Consider the following 20,667-nt stretch of genomic DNA (forward strand, 5'->3'; position numbering starts at 1 on the left):
TGCGATTTTCGGTATTTTCTTTGTTTTGCGTTATGGTGAGTTGGACTCTCCTGCGCCACATGGCTAGCTTTGGTTGCTAATTCGACAGATGAAGAGGACATTCTACAACCGAACAACGATTATTCTGGACAAAGGACACCTTGTACAAGATTCTGATGGAAGCTCATCAAATAGTAGGAACCATTTATGATGTTATTTTGTATTTCTGTCGAAAATGTTTAGACGTATTTTCTGCCCTGATTTTGGGCGCTGTCTCGCTATAACGTAAGCTGTATGTCGTACTAAACTTATTTTTAAAAATCTAACAGCGGTTGCATTAAGAACTAGTGTATCTTTCATTTGCTGTCCAACATGTATTTTTTAGTAAAGTTTATGATTAGTTATTTGATTAGATTAGGTGCCTCTCCAAGATTTCTCCGGACAATATTTCTGCATTTTGACTACGTATTCACATTGTAAAACCACGATTTGTGCCGCTAAATATGCACATTTTCGAACAAACCATATATGTATTGTGTAATATGATGTTATAGGACTGTCATCTGATGAAGATTGTGAAGGTTAGTGAAAAAATGTATATCTTTTGCTGGTTTATTCGCTATCGCTAACATTGCGTTGAATGAATGCGGTTGTGTGGTAGGCTATTGTAGTAAGCTAATATAATGCTATATTGTGTTTTCGCTGTAAAACACTTAAAAAATCCGAAATATTGTCTTGATTCACAAAATGTTTGTCTTTCATTTGCTGTACACCATGTATTTTTCATAAATGTTTTATGATGAGTATTTAGGTATTTCACGTTGGTCTCTGTAGTTATTCTAGCTGCTTTGGTGAGATTTGTGATGGTGGCTGCAATGTAAAACTATGATATATACCTGAAATATGAACATTTTTCGAATAAAACATATGCTATACAATAAATATGTTATAAGACTGTCATCTGATGAAGTTGTTTCTTGGTTAGTGACTATTTATATCTTTATTTGGTCGAATTTGTGATAGCTACCTATGCGGTAAATTTTTTTTGAAAATATGCGGTTGAGTCTTTTGCTATCGTGGTTAGCTAATAGAAATACATATTGTGTTTTCGCTGTAAAACATTTTAAAAATCGGAAATGATGGCTGGATTCACAAGATGTGTATCTTTCATCTGGTGTCTTGGACTTGTGATTTCATGATATTTAGATGCTAGTATTTACTTGTGGCGCTATGCTAGGCTATGCTAGTCAGCTTTTTTACTGATGAGGGTGCTCCCGGATCCGGGATTGTGACCAAGTAGAAGTTTTAACAAAGTACTGATCGGGTCTGAATACTTATGTAAATGTAATATTTATGTTTTTTATTTGTAATAAACTTGCAAAATTGTCTAAAAACCTGTTTTTGCTTTGTCATTATTGGGTATTGTGTGGAGATTGATGAGGGGAAAAACTATTGAATCAATTTTCGAATAAGGATGTCGTGTAACAAAATGTGGAAAAAGTCAAGGTGTCTGAATACTTTCCGAATACACTGTATATACTGTATTATAAACCGGGTGGTTCGAACCCTGCATGCTGATTGGCTGACAGCCGTGGTATATCAGACCGTATACCACAGGTATGACAAAACACTTATTTTTACTGCTCTAATTATGTTGGTAAACAGTTTATAATAGCAATACGGCACCTCTGGGGTTTGTGATATATGGCCAATATACCATAGGCTAAGGGCTGTGTCCAGGCACTCTGCGCTGCGTCGTGCTTTAGAAGAGCCCTTAGCCTTGGTATGTTGGCCATATACTACACCCCCTCGGGATTTATTGCTTAATTATAAACCGGGTGGTTCGAGCCCTGAATGCTGATTGGCTGAAAGGCGTGGCCATCTACCACACCCCCTCACGCATTATGGCTTAAGTAAAGGATACACACTATAGAAGTTGTGGTGATGGCTGCTATGGTGCCTATGGGGATGGACTTCTGGGCATCACGCAGGTCTCCAGAGCGGTTGGAGCCAGCCATGATGCCTGGGAGGCAGAGGAACAGATATAAACAGGATTAAACAGGACCAATTCCCATCCTTCACACTTGATGTGAAATGGCTTGTCCTCTGTTTCACACGTTTTACTTTTTTCATTATACTGTGCTAGGGAGTGCTTTTTGGAAAGTGAAAAAGTGGAGGCACAACAAAAAAAAACATAGAATTTTCGATAAAAGACCTTAACAAAACGTATTCTTTACTTGTAGCAACTGTGTTTATAAAAATGATCCAGCAAACTGGTGCTGTGTTCAACAAACCAGGAGCAGCTCTCACAAAACATGAGTACTGATAATACTATACTGTATGTCACAGAGCAAATGTTCATACACAATGGGCATTTTATTCAGCTGTTATGCCATTGGGATGATAGTGGGAATGTGACTCATGTATTCCCCAGAATTTCTGCTGATGTGGTTTTTGGCAGAAAATCTACTTCCTCTCATTTCGCCCTATTCAGCTCCTTTTGTGTCATCAGTTGTGGAATGTATTTCTCTCTCTCTCGCTCTGCATTTGGGCCTGTGGAGAGACTCTCACGGCACTATTTGTCACCATGAAGTGGATATTACAACAGGAATAATGTTTCTCGCTGGTTTCCTTGGGTCTAGGAGTGGTGCTTTTGATCTGGTATTTACTTTGAATTCATAAGGTAAGATCTTTAAATGTAATTATAATAACTTAATATACGTTATTAGATAAATCAGGTTACTGCTTGGCTGACACAAAAGCCTGTCTTTTTGGGATAAGCTTGACCTAGTCGGTCCCCAGCAGTGACTCCTGACCCTTGACCCAGTGACTGACCTGTTTCCCAGTAGTGACTAACCTGTGACGGAGGGGAAGTAGATCCCCACCAGCAGGGTGAAGAAGCTGGTGATGTCAGCCAGGACGTAACGGTTGGAGTTGGTGACGATAGCTTCAGGATCCTGCATGGCAGAGATCCCCCGCTTCTCCAAGAAATCTCCCTTCTCCAGGTAGTAACCAAACAGATTCTCTGTGTGAGAGAGAGAGAGAGTAGAGAGAGAGAATAGAGAGAGAGAGAGAGACAGAGAGAGTAGAGAGATAATTACATACCTCTTGTGGAGTACCAGTACATCGCTCTACTACAGACTACATTCGATTACGTTCTGAATGGGCACCTCTTACCAGCCAGTATACCACTGCTGACCCCTGGGATACCCTGGATCTCAGAAACGTTGTTGTTTACAAAGTATTCGTCACAGGTAGCATTGAGGAACTCGGAGTCACAGAAAATCTTCCACAGTTTGGTGGTGACTGTGCCGTTGTCCCGCTCAATGACCTTGGCACAAACGTCAAAACCCTTGGAGATCAGAGTGCGGTTCCCCAGGATACACACGCTGTAGCGGGTAGGACAGACATGACATAATCATTAGCTCCTTATTTATTTAGAGGTTGGGGACAGCACAACATAAATCAACATAACTATGCAAGGCACATGGCTTGATTGAGTGAATGGAGTAAACATTAAACAAACAAATCAAAATCCGCTGGTTGCTTTGTGCTTATGGCTAGAGACAAGGTCATCGTGGTTTTGTTTGTTTGGTTTGTAAAGCTCCGAAAGCTTTAAAGCTGGAATCCTTAACAGCGAATATTGTTTTTTCCCCCTCAGACATCATTGCACGAGGACAGCAGGATATGCACTGCAATTTATTTTACCACGCTGCCGAATGCTCCTCTCGTCCGTTTTCATAAACAAAACAAAAATAATAACAAATACACTGGGGTGAACAGTGGCACTGTTTCCCCTAATGCGGATTCGATCTTTAAGGGACAGTTTGAAAATTACTGGGGTGAGGGGGGAGTCAGAGACCACTCAGAGGTCAGAGAAGTAAGTGAACGTAATGGTCATCTCGTTTTTGGCATGCTGGATGCCCTAAGCCACAGTGGCCTGGTACATCTTTACCAATCAAGGAACCAACTGCAGCCCTGTCATGATGACCATCCCAACCTTCTTTGCCAAGAGTGCTGTCCTCTACAACCCAGTCATCTATACTGAGTGTACAAAACGTTTTGAATCTGCTCTTTCCATCACATAGACTGACCAGGTGAATCCAGGTGAAAACTATTATCCCTTATTGATGTCACTTGTTAAATTCACTTCAATCAACACAGATGAAGGGGAGGAGACATGATAAAGAAGGATGTTTTAACCTTGAGATAATTGAGAGATTGATTGTGTCTGTGTGCCATTCCGTGGGTGATTGAGCAAGACAAAAGATTTAAGGGCCTTTGAATGGGGTATGGTACGTAGTAGGTGCAAAACGCACCGGTTTGTATCAAGAACTGCAACGCTGCTGGGTTTTTGTCTTTCCCATGAGTATCAAGAATGGTTCACCACCAAAAGGACATCCAGCCAACTTGACACAACTGTGGGAAGCATTGGAATCAACATGGGCCAAAAAAAGGGTGCAACTCAATATTAGGAATGTGTTTCCTAATGTTTTGTACACTCAGGTGTTCTTAATGTGTTTTATACTCAGTTACTAGGGTGGAGGGTGGTCCAAAATAGGTGGGTTTTCTTTTAGCTTTTGGGAGTATTGAGTGTGTTTTTTATTAGGCACGGGAGGGTAGTGCATTTTCCTCCTGGTTTACATTCACTATTTTGCAGGCGTTACTATATAATAGATTCCATCTTTGGCAAATTTCCTTCGTCTGCTTCCCTTATGCACTATGCTAACCATACCACATGTCAATATAGTCTACCTTGTCCTCTATCCACCATTCATAGTGGCAGAAGTGGTAGGTGGATTGTTTGTCCAGATCTGCAATAGGTTAACTAGCAATCATACCACACGTAAAATAATTTAAGCTGCGCCAATTTTATATATACTGTAAATCCACAAGAACGAGAAGGAATTGCTGATAAGCAGGGAAGAGGCCAGGTGTGTCATGATGCACGAAAGAACAACGAGACATGCAGCTCAAAAAGCTCCCCTATTGATTTTGTTTATGGACAATAAAATGATATAGACAACACCACAATGAAAATGAATAATTCCATTATTGTTTTCAAGTGAGTACAAAATCCCGACACTAGGCTGTAAACTGCAATGAAAATGTCATTTGAGTAATGGCGCAAAAGCGCTGTCATTTGAACGTTTCATTCCATTCCTTCCATTTGGATCAGTCGTGGGTCTACTCCCGATAGTTGATACAACATAGAAATGCACAGTGGAAGGCCAGTCTGGCTGTATTTTTTATGATGATACTGAGATGAGCTGTCTGTTGCGGTTCACCATTCTTCCAAGTCATCCTATAATAATGTGGCCACATATGATCCCGGCAGGCCCAGTTATACAGCAAAGTTTAACACGCACTCTGCCTCTTCTCCAATTCCGAGTGGCTATTCCTCGGCACCTAGAACCTAACGCTTCAACACAGCCTACATATTTGTCTATTAACTTTATGTTAAGTCACAATGTTTTAATCTGATTAGGCTACTTCAAATGAGTCCTGTAGGCTACCTGCGCACGTTTGTCCAAAATATAATTCCAGCATCCAAACTGTGCACCGGCCACTCCATTTGATGAACGTATATCTGCTACAAAACACCAAAAAGTGTAATGACATTCGAAGACTGTCAAGCCTAAACTTAGATACCGGGTACAAGGTAGGGACGGATTTATTTTCTGTTTGTCGATATTGACATAGTCTATTTGATTATGATGTTGAAAATGCAAACCATGACATGGGAAGCACCCGAAGTTGGTAACACACAGGTTAAAATATCAAAATCAATTTAATTAATTTGGGGGCATGTCGAACACACATGAAACATTCATTGACATTTTGCTAGCTTGCAATTGCTAGCTAATTGTTCCTGGGAGATGAACATTGGGTTATTTCACCAGAAATGCATATGATCCTTTTTTTCTGGATCTTTGAAGAACTCGCTGTCACGACTTCCGCCGAAGTCGGCTCCTCTCCTTGTCCGAGCGGCGTTTGACGGTCGACGTCACCGATCTTCTAGCCATCGCCGCTCCAATTTTTTTGTTCCATTTGTTTTGTCTTGTTCCCCGTACACCTGGTTTACATTCCCTAATCACACTGCATATATATATTCCTCTGTTCCCCCCATGTTTAGTGTGGAATTGTTTTTGTATTGTGTTTATTGTATCACGCCAGTCTGTTTTTTTCACCCTGGGCATTGCCTGTACCCTATTGAGGAACTTTTGGTGAAACTTATAGTTGTATTCTTGACGGTATTTTGCGCTTGTCACTTTTGCTGGTTGGCTGGAGTTGTGTAGCTGTTTGCGCCCGTCTGTTATTGCTCTCCTGCACTTGACTTGAATGACCAGCAGCGAAAACCCCGACACTCGTATGTTTCTCTATTCTGACTATTAACTCTAGAAAAGCTGGGCATCGAGCAATGCGTTCTGAGCCAAAGTCAAAACAGTCAAATTAATACGTCATACATACATTATGAAGGTTAGAATATTAGAATACATTAGAATACGAAAAAAACTTTCTTTAGTTTAAGTTACTGTAAAAAAACTAAAAACACCACAATTCAAGTGTTATACAACATCACAAAGAAATGAATTTTAATTTTGTTACGGGAGGACTTTAGAAGCATAAAAAATGAATACATTTTATTTCAAATGAACATAATATTATAGTTTTATTATGTTACTAGTCTGTGCTTAGTGGCCTATGGCTATGCTGCTGCAAGTTCTCACTTGTAGAATGCATGGAACAACGGACGTAATATTCTACAAAAAATGACATTTTGAAATAGAGCGCATCCCTTAATTTTAAGAGTTGTTTGGCAAATGAACAGTACCAGTCAAAAGTTTGGACACACCTACTCATTCAAGGGTTTTTCTTAATTTTTTACTATTTTCTACATTGTAGAATAATAGTGAAGACATAAACACTATGAAATAACACATATGGAATCATGTAGTAACCAAAAAAAGTGCTGAACAAATAAAGATATATTTTATATTTGAGTTTCTTCGAAGTAGCCATCCTTTTGCCTTGATGACAGCTTTTCACAGTCTTGGCATTCTCTCAACCAGCTTAATGAGGTAGTCTCCTGGAATGCATTTCAATTAACAGGTGTGCCTTGTTAAAAGTTAATTTGTGGAATTGTTTTCCTTCTTAATGCATTTGAGCCAATCAGTTGTGTTGTGACAAGGTAGGGGTGGTATACAGAAGAAAGCCATATTTGGTAAAAGACCAAGTCCATATTATGGCAAGAACAGCTCAAACAAGCAAAGAGAAACGACAGTCCATCATTACTTTAAGACATGAAGGTCAGTCAATATGGAAAATTTCAAGACATTTGAAAGTTTCTTCAAGCGCAGTCGCAAAAACCATTCAGCGCTATGATGAAACTGTCTCTCATGAGGACCGCCACGGGAAAGGACAACCCATCCTCTGCTGCAGAGGATAAGTTCATTAGAATTACCAGCCTCAGAAATTGCAGCACACTTAACCAGCATGGCTACCACAGCATTCTGCAGCGATACGTCATTCCATCTGGTTTGCGTTTAGTGGGATTATCAACTGTTTTTCAACAGGACAATGACTCAACACACCTCCCGGCTTTGTAAGGGATATTTGAACAAGAAGGGGAGTGATGGAGTGCTTTATCAGATGACCTTGCCTCCACAATCACCCGACCTCAACCCAGTTGATATGGTTTGGTGTGAGTTGGACCGCAGAGTGAAGGAAAGGCTAGCCAACAATTGCTGAGCATATTTTGGAACTCCTTCAAGACTGTTGGAAATGAATTCCAGGTGAAGCTGGTTGAGATAATGCCAAGAGTGTGCAAAGCTGTCATCAAGGCAAAGGGTGACTACTTTGAAGAATCTCAAATATAAAATATATTTTGAGTTGTTTAACACTATTTCTACTATTTTCTACATTGTAGAATAATAGTGAAGACATCATAACTATGAAATACGACAAATGGAATCATGTAGTAACCAAAAAAAAGAACATTCCTTGAATGAGTAGGTGTGTCTGTCACACCCTGATCTGTTTAACCTGTCTTTGTGCTTGTCTCCACCCCCCTCCAGGTGTCACCCATCTTCCTCATTATCCCCAGTGTATTTATACCTGTGTTCTCGGTTTGTCTGTTGCCAGTTCGTCTTGTCTTGTCAGATCTTACCAGTGTGTTTTCCCGGCTCCCTGCTTTCTCAAGTTCTGTTCCCTAGTTTCCCTGGTTCTGACCATTCTGCCTGACCTGACCCCGAGCCTGCCTGTTGAGCTCTACCTGCCTGACTGACCCGTTTACGAACTTCTGCCTGTCCTGACCCCGAACCTGCCTGCTGTTCTGTACCTTTTTGACTCTGCCCTGGATTACGGACCTCTGCCTGCCTTTGACCTATCTTTTGCCTGCCCCCTGTTTGGGTCAATACATCTGTGACTCTAGCTGTCTGCATCTGGGTCTTATTGTGAGTTCTGATAGTGTCCAAACTTTTGACTTGTACTGTATGTGTTTTAGAAACCTTGTAAGAACCTGCTCTTTCCGTTATGAAATCAAAACGTCTTACCTCCATGAAGGATAATTTTAAAAAGTTGCTTCTTGGTAAGCTCTGTTCCCTTCTTTGTCAATTACCCATGCTTTTCTGCTGTCTCTGTCACGCCCTGACCGTAGAGAGCTTTTTATGTCTCTATTTTGGTTTGGTCAGGGTGTGATTTGGGTGGGCATTCTATGTTCATTTTCTATGTTTTCTATTTCTTTGTGTTTGGCCGGGTGTGGTTCTCAATCAGAGGCAGCTGTCTATCGTTGTCTCTGATTGAGAACCATACTTAGGTAGCCTTTTCCCACCTGTGTTTTGTGTGTAGTTATTTTCTGTTTAGTGTTTTGCAGATGACAGGACTGTTTCGGTTTCGGTTATTCTCTTTGTTATTTTGTTATTATTGTTCAGTTTCAATAAAAAGCATGAACACTTACCACGCTGCGCTTTGGTCCGATTTCTGTTCTTCAGACGAAGAAAACCGTTACAGAACTACCCACCACAAGCGGACCAAGCAGCGCGGTATGGAGGAGCAGAGGGTTCAGGACTCCTGGACATGGGAGGAGATATTAGACGGACAGGGACCCTGAAGACAGGCTGGGGAATATCGCCGCCTGAAAGAAGAACTGGAGGCAGCTAAAGCTGAGAGGCGGCGATATGAGGCAAGGCAGCAGGCACGAGAGGCAGCCCCCAATTCTTTTGGGGGGGGGGCACACGGGGCGATTGGCGGAGTCAGGCGATAGACCTAAGCCAACTCCCCGTGCTTACCGGAAGCAGCGTGGTACTGGTCAGGCACCGTGTAATGCGGTAAAACGCACGGTGTCTCCAGTGCGTGCGCATAGCCCGGAGCGCAATATGCCAGCCCCCCGCAAGTGCCATGCGAGAGTGGGCATCCAGCCAGGGCGGATTGTGCCAGCTCAGCGCGCTTGGTCTCCGGTGCGCCGTTTCGGCCCAGGGTATCCTGCGCCGGCTCTGCGTACTGTGTCTCCGGGGCACTGGGACGGTTCAGTTCGTCCTATGCCTGTGCTCCGCCCGTGCCGGGCTAAAGTGGGCACTGAGCCAAGTAGAGAGGTGCAAGTGGTAAGCACCAGATCTCCAGTGCTCCCCCACAGCCCGGTTCGACCTGTGCCTGCAGTCTGGAGCGGCCGGGCTAAGGTGGGCATTCAGCCTGGAGGAGTGGTGCCAAGGCTGCGCACCAGAGCTCCAGTGCTCCCCCACAGCCCGGTTCATCCTGTGCCTCCTCTACGCACCAGGCCTCCTGTAGGTCTCCCTAGCCTGGTGGGCCCTGTGGCAGCCCCACGCACCAGGCTGTCTCTGCGTCTCCTCCCTCCAGCGACGCCCTCCAGTCCGGAGCCTCCAGCGACGCCCTCCAGTCCGGAGCCTCCAGCGACGCCCTCCAGTCCGGAGCCTCCAGCGACGCCCTCCAGTCCGGAGCCTCCAGCGACGCCGTCCAGTCCGGAGCCTCCAACGAGGGTGCCCAGTCCGGGTCCCGCTACTAGGGTCCCCAGTCCGGGGCCCGCTACGAGGGTGCCCAGTCCGGGCCCGCTACGAGGGTCCCCAGTCCGGGGTCGGCGGCGAGGGTCCCCGCTCTAGAGGCACCACCTAAGTGGGCCAAGCCAGAGGTGTGGGTAGTTATTTTCTGTTTAGTGTTTTGCACCTGACAGGACTGTTTCGGTTTCGGTTATTCTCTATGTTATTTTGTTATTAGTGTTCAGTTTCAATAAAAAGCATGAACACTTACCACGCTGCGCTTTGGTCTGATTCCTGTTCTTCAGACGAAGAAAACCGTTACAGTCTCTTCATTCACATTTTAGCGCCGGGCTCTGCAGATGCGCGCAAGGAGTGTGGATGAAATGATTGAATAACATGTACAAGTCAATTTATTTTGGAACGCTCGCACAAGCAACATGTCGCTGAAATCCAAACAAATAAAATGTTATTTGTCTCATGCTTCGTAAACAACAGGTGTAGACTAACAGTGAAATGCTTACTTACGGGCCCTTCCCAACAACGCAGAGAGACATTTTTTAAATAATAGCAAATTAATAACATGAGGGATAAATACACAATGAGTAACGATAACTTGGCAATATACACGCGTTCGAGTAACGAGTCAATGTGCATGGGTACGAGGTGTTTGAGGTAGATATGTACACAGGTAGGGATAAGGCGACTAGGCAACAGGGTAGATGATAAACATTAGCAGCAGCAGCATATGTGATGAGTTAAAAGAGTTAGTGCAAAAGGGTCAATGCAGATAGTCTGGGTAGCTATATTTGGTGAACTATTTGACAGTCTTATGGCTTGGGGGTGGAAGCTGTTGAGGGTCCTGTTGATTCCGGACTTGGTGCATCGGTACCGCTTGCCGTGCAGTAGCAGAAAGAACAGACTATGACTTGGGTAGCTGGAGACAGGTCTTTCTCTGATGGTGCAGCTGTATAACTTGCTGAATTTTTTCAGTCCTCCTGAGTGGGAAGAGCCTTTGTCGTGCCTTCTTCACGACTGTGTTGGGGTGTGTGGACCTTAGTGATATGGACTCTGAGGGACTTGAAGCTCTCAACATGCTCCACTACAGCCCATCAATGTGGATGGGGGTGTGCTCGGCCCTCCGTTTCCTTTAGTCCACGATCAGTTCCTTTGTGTTGCTGATGTTAATGGTGAGGTTGTTGTCCTGGCACCACACTGCCAGGTCACTAACCTTCTCTGTATAGGCCGTCTCATCGTCGTTGGTGATCAGCTCAACCACCGTTGTGTCGTCAGCAAACTTAATGATGGTGTTGGAGTCGTGTGCGGCCATGCAGTCGTGAGTGAACAGCGAGTACAGGATGGGACTTTGCACGCACCCCTGAGGGGCCCCCATGTTGAGGGTCATTGTCTGGTTTGGGTGTAAGTGAGCAACAGCAGGAAAAGGTTTTGGAAGCACCAATGTGTATGGGAGAGCATGTAAAGGACACCAGCATGCACCAGCACAAGGCTCAGTCAGGTCAAACTTACGGGAAAACAGGGGGTTCAAAGGCCGTCTTGATGACCCCAGCATAGACAGCCAGGATGGACAGAATGACGCAGGCCAGGAAGACCAGAGCCAGCTTGTTGACATATTTGACCCCCACAAACACCACCGTGGCCATGAAACTGAGCACAATGGTGCCGTATACACGCATGTTGTTCAGCATCGCTGCCTCCATATCAGCCCCCTCCAGACCCTCCATCTTAAAAATGGCTGCCTGGGGGAGGATGTAGATCTGGAGAAGGGAAAGATGGAGGGAGAGAGAGAAAGGGAGGTGGAGGGAAAAGGAGAGAGGAAGAGAAAAGAGAGTAAGAATAGGATGGAGGGAGAGAAAGGGTGTGTTAAAAATGACAGATGGTGGGACGAGGATGGAGGGAAAGTGGGAGCGAGCGACAGAAAAGGATGAGGAGAAAAAAGGAAGCAGGGAGTGAGTGAGAGGGTGTGGGAATAGAAATCAGATATTATCTCAAACATTGTCGAAATCATATAAATGTAGTGGATAATGGATTTCTTTTATATCATTATAATGGCAGAGACAAGGCACTAACAAATGAACAGTTTGCTGTGAGTGTGACAGCTTGCTGGATTAATCAATTATAATTGAGATATTATCAGGAATTGCAACAACGTTTCAAATTTGTCTAAAATGAAAAGATATCAACATAATTGATTGTATTTAATGGATAATTTTTGGCATAATCTATTGCACCACAATCTGTAGGCAGAAGAACAAACATCCTCCTAGGGTCCTGCATTCATCAATGTTGCATGTGGTCTCGCCCCCAAAATAAAACGCCGGACACAAGGCACGGGGGGAAAGAAAAAAGATAGCAAATAAAACAATAAAATAATAGCAATCATCTTTCCTTACCAGCAGAAGTTCGATGGCACCAAGGATGTACATTGCACCTGCAAAAGTAGTTCCCAGATAGAAGCAAATTCCGACAGCTCCGCCAAACTCAGGGCCAAGGGAACGGGAGATCATGTAGTAGGAGCCTCCGGCTGAAAGACACAAACACAAACACAACCATTGGCATTCCTCTTTCGGCTCTATCTCAGCAATATTGTTTTCAATGATAAACCCCAGGTCTGCACATAAGTCTAAAGACTTCGGGCTTGAATATGCAGAAGTAGTAGTTTGTCAACAGAAACATAGTGCTGCATAAACATTGCTTAGGCATGTTAGATAGAGCTTATCAGGAAAAAAGCCCTAGCCTTTCTATACAGTATCATGCCTCTATGGATAGGCACAGAATAGTTTGAGTTTCCGAATAGAAATAGAAAGGTTTCTGATGTTTCACACTTTCCCACTTCAACACTTTCATACTTTGTACAGACGATAGAAGGGGTGCTAGTACAGTGTGGTTCTGATTTAGCCATGCTAGCATTAACTGTCCTATCACAGACCAGAGCCATATCAGATGTGAAAACCTAACTGGTTGGAAAAAACAACAAGATTGCCATGCGTCACCCAGACCTTCCATTCATGCACGCACCAAGGTGTGCCTGTGATACACACTCACCTGGCACCACTCCGTTTGTTGCGATAGCACTCATGGAGATAGCTGTCAGCATGGTCTGAGAGGAGACAGAGGGGAGAGAACACTATTATAAAATGGAGCAGTTACATCTATTTTAGCCCTCAGCTGCAGAGTGATGATTCTTAGTTAAATAGTTTAAGGCAAGGCACCACACCCTCATAGGGTAATTACACCCCTTTAATCATATCACAGTCAACTTTTACCAGTTGAATGTGGACACAAATGTAATACTTTTTTGCATTACAAATTCTTCTGAAATATTGTATTAAAATAGGAAATGACATCTCATGAAATATGCATCTACAGTATTTGCACAGCACTCAAATAAATGTTTCAGCCTTTTGGTTTCATTTTGTTAAGACACTCCAGGACTTACACATAGCAGATTGTGGATAATTACGTTTTTTCATCTTTCTAATTGTAAAATACAAAAGAAAGGTATGTAAATTGCACTTTGGGTGCTTTAAAAAAAAAGAAAATGTAATCTAGAATAAAACTTTGACATCATATCAACAAATCAAATACATTTTTATTTGTCACATACACATGGTTAGCAGATGTTAATGCGAGTGTAGCGAAATGCTTGTGCTTCTAGTTCCGACAATGCAGTAATAACCAACGAGTAATCTAACCGAACAATTTCACAACAACTACCTTATACACACAAGTGTAAAGTGATGAAGAATATGTACATGAAAATATATGAATGAGTGATGGTACAGAACGGCATAGGCAAGATGCAGTAGATGGTATAGAGTACAGTATATACATATGAGATGAGTAATGTAGGGTATGTAAACATATAAAAGTGGCATTGTTTAAGTGGCTAGTGATACATGTATTACATAAAGATGGCAAGATGCAGTAGATGGTATAGAGTACAGTATATACATATAAGATGAGTGATGTAGGGTATGTAAACATTATATAAGTGGCATTGTGGCTAGTGATACATTTTTTTCATCAATTTTCCATTATTAAAGTGGCTGGAGTTGAGTCAGTATGTTGACAGCAGCCACTCAATGTTAGTGGTGGCTGTTTAACAGTCTGATGGCCTTGAGATAGAAGCTGTTTTTCAGTCTCTCGGTCCCTGCTTTGATGCACCTGTACTGACCTCGCCTTCTGGATGATAGCAGGGTGAACAGTCAGTGGCTCGGGTGGCTGTTGTCCTTGATGATCTTTATGGCCTTCCTGTGACATCGGGTGGTGTAGGTGTCCTGGAGGGCAGGTAGTTTGCCCCCGGTGATGCATTGTGCAGACCTCACTACCCTCTGGAGAGCCTTACGGTTGTGGGCGGAGCAGTTGCCATACCAGGCGGTGATACAGCCCGACAGGATGCTCTCTATTGTGCATCTGTAAAAGTTTGTGAGTGTTTTTGATGACAAGCCACATTTCTTCAGCCTCCTGAGGTTGAAGAGGCGTTGTTGAGCCTTCTTCACAACGCTGCCTGTGTGGTTGGACCATTTCAGTTTGTCCGTGATGTGTACGCCGAGGAACTTAAAACTTTCTACTCTCTCCACTACTATCCCGTCGATGTGGATAGCGGGGTGCTCCCTCTGCTGTTTCCTGAAGTCCACGATCATCGCCTTTGTTTTGTTGACGTTGAGTGAGAGGTTATTTTCCTGACACCACACTCCGAGGGCCCTCACCTCCTCCCTGTAGGCCGTCTCGTCGTTGTTGGTAATCAAGTCTACCACTACCATCTGCAAACTTGATGATTGAGTTGGAGGCGTGCATGGCCACGCAGTCGTGGGTGAACAGGGAGTACAGGAGAGGGCTCAGAACGCACCCTTGTGGGGCCCCAGTGTTGAGGATCAGCGGGGTGGAGATGTTGTTACCTACTCTCACCACCTGGTGGCGGCCCATCAGGAAGTCCAGTACCCAGTTGCACAGGGCGGGGTCGAGACCTAGGGTCTTGAGCTTGATGACGAGTTTGGAGGGTACTATGGTGTTAAATGCTGAGCTGTAGTCGATGAACAGCATTCTCACATAGGTATTCCTCTTGTCCAGATGGGTTAGGGTAGTGTGCAGTGTGGTTGCGATTGCGTCGACTCTGCTTTGTCTCTATACTGACGCTTAGCTTGTTTGATTGCCTTGCGGAGGGAATAGCTACACTGTTTGTATTCGGTCATGTTTCCGGTCACCTTGCCCTGGTTAAAAGCAGTGGTTCGCGCTTTCAGGTTCGCGCGAATGCTGCCATCTATCCACGGTTTCTGGTTTGGGAATGTTTTAATAGTTGCTGTGGGTACGACATCGCCGATGCACTTGCTATTAAACTCGCTCACCGAATCAGCGTATTCGTCAATGTTGTTGTTTGACGCAGTGCGGAACATATCCCAGTCCACGTGATCGAAGCAATCTTGAAGCGTGGAATCAGATTGGTCGGACCAGCGTTGAACAGACCTGAGAGCGGGAGCTTCCTGTTTTAGTCTCTATCTATAGGCTGGGAGCAACAAAATGGAGTCGTGGTCAGCTTTTCCAAAAGGAGGGCAGGGGAGGGCCTTATATGCGTCGCGGAAGTTAGAATAACAATGATCTAGGGTTTTACCAGCCCTGGTAGCACAATTGATATGCTGATAGAATTTAGGGAGTCTTGTTTTCAGATTAGCCTTGTTAAAATTCCCAGCTACAATGAATGCAGCCTCAGGATACGTGGTTTCCAGTTTACATAGAGTCAAATAAAGTTCGTTCAGGGCCATCGATGTGTCTGCTTGGGGGGGAAAATATGCGGCTGTGATTATAATCAAAGAGAATTCTCTTGGTAGATAATGCGGTCGACATTTGATTGCGAGGAATTCTAAGTCAGGTGAACAGAAGGACTTGAGTTCCTGTATGTTGTTATGATCACACCACGTCTCGTTAATTATAAGGCATACCCCCCCCGCCCCTCTTCTTACCAGAAAGATGCTTGTTTCTGTCGGCGCGATGCATGAAGAAACCAGCTGGCTGTACCGACTCCGATAGCGTGTCTCGAGTGAGCTATGTTTCCGTGAAGCAAAGAACGTTACAGTCTCTTATGTCTCTCTGGAATGCTACCCTTGCTCGGATTTCATCAACCTTGTTGTCAAGAGACTGGACATTGGCGAGTAGTGTGCTCGGGAGCGGTGTGCGATGTGCCTGTCTCCGGAGCCTGACCAGAAGACCGCTTCGTCTGCCCCTTTTACGGCGATGTTGTTTTGGTTCGCCGGCTGGGATCCGATCCATTGTCCTGGGTGGTGGGCAAAACAGAGGAACCGCTTCGGGAAAGTCTTATTCCTGGAATGATGGTAAGTTGCTCTTATATCCAGTAGTTCCTCCCGACTGTATGTAATAAAACCTAAGATTACCTGGGGTACCAATGTTTTTTATTTATTTTTATTTAACCTTTATTTAACCAGGTAGGCAAATTGAGAACACGTTCTCATTTACAATTGCGACCTGGCCAAGATAAAGCAAAGCAGTTCGACACATACAACAACACATAGTTACACATGGAGTAAAACAAACATATAGTCAATAATACAGTGAAAAAAAAATAAGTCTATATACAATGTGAGCAAGTGAGGTGAGATAAGGGAGGTGAAGGCAAACAAATATATGTATAAATAAATAAAAATATAAAAAGGCCATGGAGGCGAAGTGAGTACAACACAGCAAGTAAAATAAAAACTAAAAAACACTGGAATGGTTGGTTTGCAGTGGAAGAAAGTGCAAAGTAGAGACAGAAATAATGGGGTGCAAAGGAGCAAAATAAATTAATAAATAAATACAGTAGGTAAAGAGGTAGTTGTTTGGGCTAAATTGTAGATGGGTTATGTACAGGTGCAGTAATCTATGAGCTGCTCTGACAGCTGGTGCTTAAAGCTAGTGAGGGAGATAGGTGTTTCCAGTTTCAGAGATTTTTGTAGTTCGTTCCAGTCATTGGCAGCAGAGAACTGGAAGGAGAGGCGTCCAAAGGAAGAATTGGTTTTGGGGGTGACTAGAGAGATATACCTGCTGGAGCGCGTGCTACAGGTAGGTGCTGCTATGGTGACCAGCGAGCTGAGATAAGGGGGGACTTTACCTAGCAGGGTCTTGTAGATGACCTGGAACCAGTGGGTTTGGCGACGAGTATGAAGCGAGGGCCAGCCAACGAGAGTGTACAGGTCGCAGTGGTGGGTAGTATATGGGGCTTTGGTGACAAAACGGATGGCACTGTGATAGACTGCATCCAATTTATTGAGTAGGGTTTTGGAGGCTATTTTGTAAATGACATCACCGAAGTCGAGGATTGGTAGGATGGTCAGTTTTACAAGGGTATGTTTGGCAGCATGAGTAAAGGATGCTTTGTTGCGGAATAGGAAGCCAATTCTAGATTTGACTTTGGATTGGAGATGTTTGATGTGGGTCTGGAAGGAGAGTTTACAGTCTAACCAGACACCTAGGTATTTGTAGTTGTCCACATATTCTAAGTCAGAGCCGTCCAAAGTAGTGATGTTGGACAGGCGGGCAGGAGCAGGCAGCGATCGGTTGAAGAGCATGCATTTGGTTTTACTTGTATTTAAGAGCAGTTGGAGGCCACGGAAGGAGAGTTGTATGGCATTGAAGCTCGCCTGGAGGGTTGTTAACACAGTGTCAAAAGAAGGGCCAGAAGTATACAGAATAGTGTCGTCTGCGTAGAGGTGGATCAGAGAATCACCAGCAGCAAGAGCGACATCATTGATGTAAACAGAGAAGAGAGTCGGTCCAAGAATTGAACCCTGTGGCACCCCCATAGAGACTGCCAGAGGCCCGGACAACAGACCCTCCGATTTGACACACTGAACTCGATCAGAGAAGTAGTTGGTGAACCAGGCGAGGCAATCATTAGAGAAACCAAGGCTGTCGAGTCTGCCAATGAGGATGTGGTGATTGACAGAGTCAAAAGCCTTGGCCAGGTCAATGAATACGGCTGCACAGTATTGTTTCCTATCGATGGCGGTTACGATATCGTTTATGACCTTGAGCGTGGCTGAGGTGCACCCATGACCAGCTCTGAAACCAGATTGCATAGCGGAGAAGGTGTGGTGTGATTCGAAATGGTCGGTAATCTGTTTGTTGACTTGGCTTTCGAAGACCTTAGAAAGGCAGGGTAGGATAGATATAGGTCTGTAGCAGTTAGGGTCAAGGGTGTCCCCCCCTTTGAAGAGCGGGATAACCGCAGCTGCTTTCCAATCTTTGGGGATCTCAGACGACACGAAAGAGAGGTTGAAGAGGCTAGTAATAGGGGTGGCAACAATTTCAGCAGATAGTTTTAGAAAGAAAGGGTCCAGATTATCTAGCCCGGCTGATTTGTAAGGGTCCAGATTTTGCAGCTCATTTAGAACATCAGCTGACTGTATTTGGGAGAAAGAGAAATGGGGAAGGCTTGGGCGAGTAGCAGAGGGGAGGGCAGTGCTGTTGTCCGGGGTAGGGGTAGCCAGGTGGAAAGCATGGCCAGCCGTAGAAAAATGCTTATTGAAATTCTCAATTATAGTGGATTTGTCGGTGGTGACAGTGTTTCCTATCTTCAGAGCGGTTGGAAGCTGGGAGGAGGTGTTCTTATTCTCCATGGACTTTACGGTGTCCCAGAACCTTTTTGAATTTGTGTTGCAGGAAGCAAATTTCTGCTTGAAAAAGCTAGCCTTGGCTGTTCTAACTGCCTGTGTATATTGGTTTCTGGCTTCCCTGAAAAGTTGCATATCACGGGGGCTGTTCGATGCTAATGCAGAACGCCATAGGATGTTTTTCTGTTGGTTAAGGGCAGTCAGGTCAGGAGAGAACCAAGGGCTATATCTGTTCCTGGTTCTAAATTTCTTGAATGGGGCATGCTTATTCAAGATGGTGAGGAAGGCATTTAAAAAAAATGACCAGGCATCCTCTACTGACGGGATGAGATCAATATCCTTCCAGGATACCCCGGCCAGGTCGATTAGAAAGGCCTGCTCGCTGAAGTGTTTCAGGGAGCGTTTGACAGTGATGAGTGGAGGTCGTTTGACCGCTGACCCATTACGGATGCAGGCAATGAGGCAGTGATCGCTGAGATCTTGGTTGAAAACAGCAGAGGTGTATTTGGAGGGCAAGTTTGTTAGGATGATATCTATGAGGGTACCCGTGTTTACGGAATTGGGGTGGTACCTGGTAGGTTCATTGATAATTTGTGTGAGATTGAGGGCATCAAGCTTAGATTGTAGGGTGGCTGGGGTGTTGAGCATGTTCAAATTTAGGTCGCCTAGCAGCACGAGCTCTGAAGATAGATGGGGGGCAATCAGTTCACATATAGTGTCCAGAGCACAGCTGGGGGCAGAGGGTGGTCTATAGCAGGCGGCAACGGTGAGAGACTTGTTTTTAGAGAGGTGGATTTTTAAAAGTAGAAGTTCAAATTGTTTGGGAACAGACCTGGATAGTATAACAGAACTCTGCAGGCAGTCTTTGCAGTAGATTGCAACACCGCCCCCTTTGGCCGTTCTATCTTGTCTGAAAATCTTGTAATTGGGGATGAAAATGTCTGAATTTTTGGTGGTCTTTCTAAGCCAGGATTCAGACACGGCTAAAACATCCGGGTTGGTAGAGTGTGCTAAAGCAGTGAACAAAGCAAACTTAGGGAGGAGGCTTCTAATGTTAACATGCATGAAGCCAAGGCTATTACGGTTACAGAAGTCATCAAAAGAGAGCGCCTGGGGAATAGGAGTGGAGCCAGGTACTGCAGGGCCTGGATTCACCTCTACATCACCAGAGGAACAGAGGAGGAGTAGGATAAGGGTACGGCTAAAAGCTATGAGAATTGGTCGCCTAGAGCTACTAGAGCAGAGAGTAAAAGGAAGTTTCTGGGGGCGATAAAATAGTTTAAAGGAATAATGTACAGACAAAGGTATGGTAGGATGTGAATACAGTGGAGGTAAACCTAGGTATTGAGTGATGATGAGAGAGATATTGTCTCTAGAAACATCATTGAAACCAGGTGATGTCATCGCATATGTGGGTGGTGGAACTGAGAGGTTGGATATGGTATAGAGAGCAGGGCTAGAATCTCTACAGTGAAATAAGCCAATAAACACTAACCAGAACAGCAATGGACAAGGCATATTTACATTAAGGAGAGGCATGCTTAATCGAGTGATCAATAAGGGTCCAGTGAGTAGAGGTTGGTTGGGGTCGTGGCGATCCAGACAGCTGGCCGGGTATATGGCTATCGGTAGCAGCATAGGATGGAGGTCTGTTTGTAGATACCTCGTGCGTTTCCGTCGGTAGGTTAGTGGGGTTCCGTGTAGTGGGGTTTTGTTCAGATAGCAGCCGATAAGACAGCTAACGATTAGCGGGCCTCAGATGAGCGTTCAGGTAACGTCGGGACGGAGGTGCCGGTTGGATAAATCCCTCGGGCAGATAACGTCGGCAGTCAGTCGCGGCAGTCAGTCGTGAAGGCCCGGTGGGGTTCCGTATCTGCAGCAGCAACAAAAGAAACGGGTCCGGATGGTGATGGAACTCCTCAGCTGGCTAGCTCCAGCATGATTTGAGTTTGCTCCGGGGTCGACGTAAGCCAAAAGTTCACACGGTTTGCAGCTAGCTAGCTGCGAAATCAAGGTGCAAGTGTCCAGAGCCTGCGGCTGGAATCCGGGGAAACTGAGAGAAAAAAGTCCCGGAA

The 20,667-nt window shown here is 44.5% G+C and overlaps 1 protein-coding gene across 2 annotated transcripts in view; it reads right to left on the reverse strand.

Moving 5' to 3' along the window:
* Positions 1 to 20,667, reverse strand: part of LOC139556932 (solute carrier family 12 member 5-like) — a 109,337-nt gene that overhangs the window by 21,512 nt on the left and 67,158 nt on the right. For both annotated transcript variants that reach the window (XM_071371090.1, XM_071371089.1), the window contains exons 5-10: positions 13,032 to 13,086; positions 12,380 to 12,510; positions 11,496 to 11,743; positions 3,157 to 3,368; positions 2,837 to 3,004; positions 1,904 to 2,002 (exon numbers count right to left, since the gene is read on the reverse strand). In XM_071371090.1, coding sequence (XP_071227191.1) covers positions 1,904 to 2,002; positions 2,837 to 3,004; positions 3,157 to 3,368; positions 11,496 to 11,743; positions 12,380 to 12,510; positions 13,032 to 13,086 — 913 coding nt within the window. The remainder of the gene's footprint in view (positions 1 to 1,903; positions 2,003 to 2,836; positions 3,005 to 3,156; positions 3,369 to 11,495; positions 11,744 to 12,379; positions 12,511 to 13,031; positions 13,087 to 20,667) is intronic.

This window comes from Salvelinus alpinus, chromosome 28, assembly GCF_045679555.1.
Source record: "Salvelinus alpinus chromosome 28, SLU_Salpinus.1, whole genome shotgun sequence".
Taxonomy (NCBI): domain Eukaryota; kingdom Metazoa; phylum Chordata; class Actinopteri; order Salmoniformes; family Salmonidae; genus Salvelinus; species Salvelinus alpinus.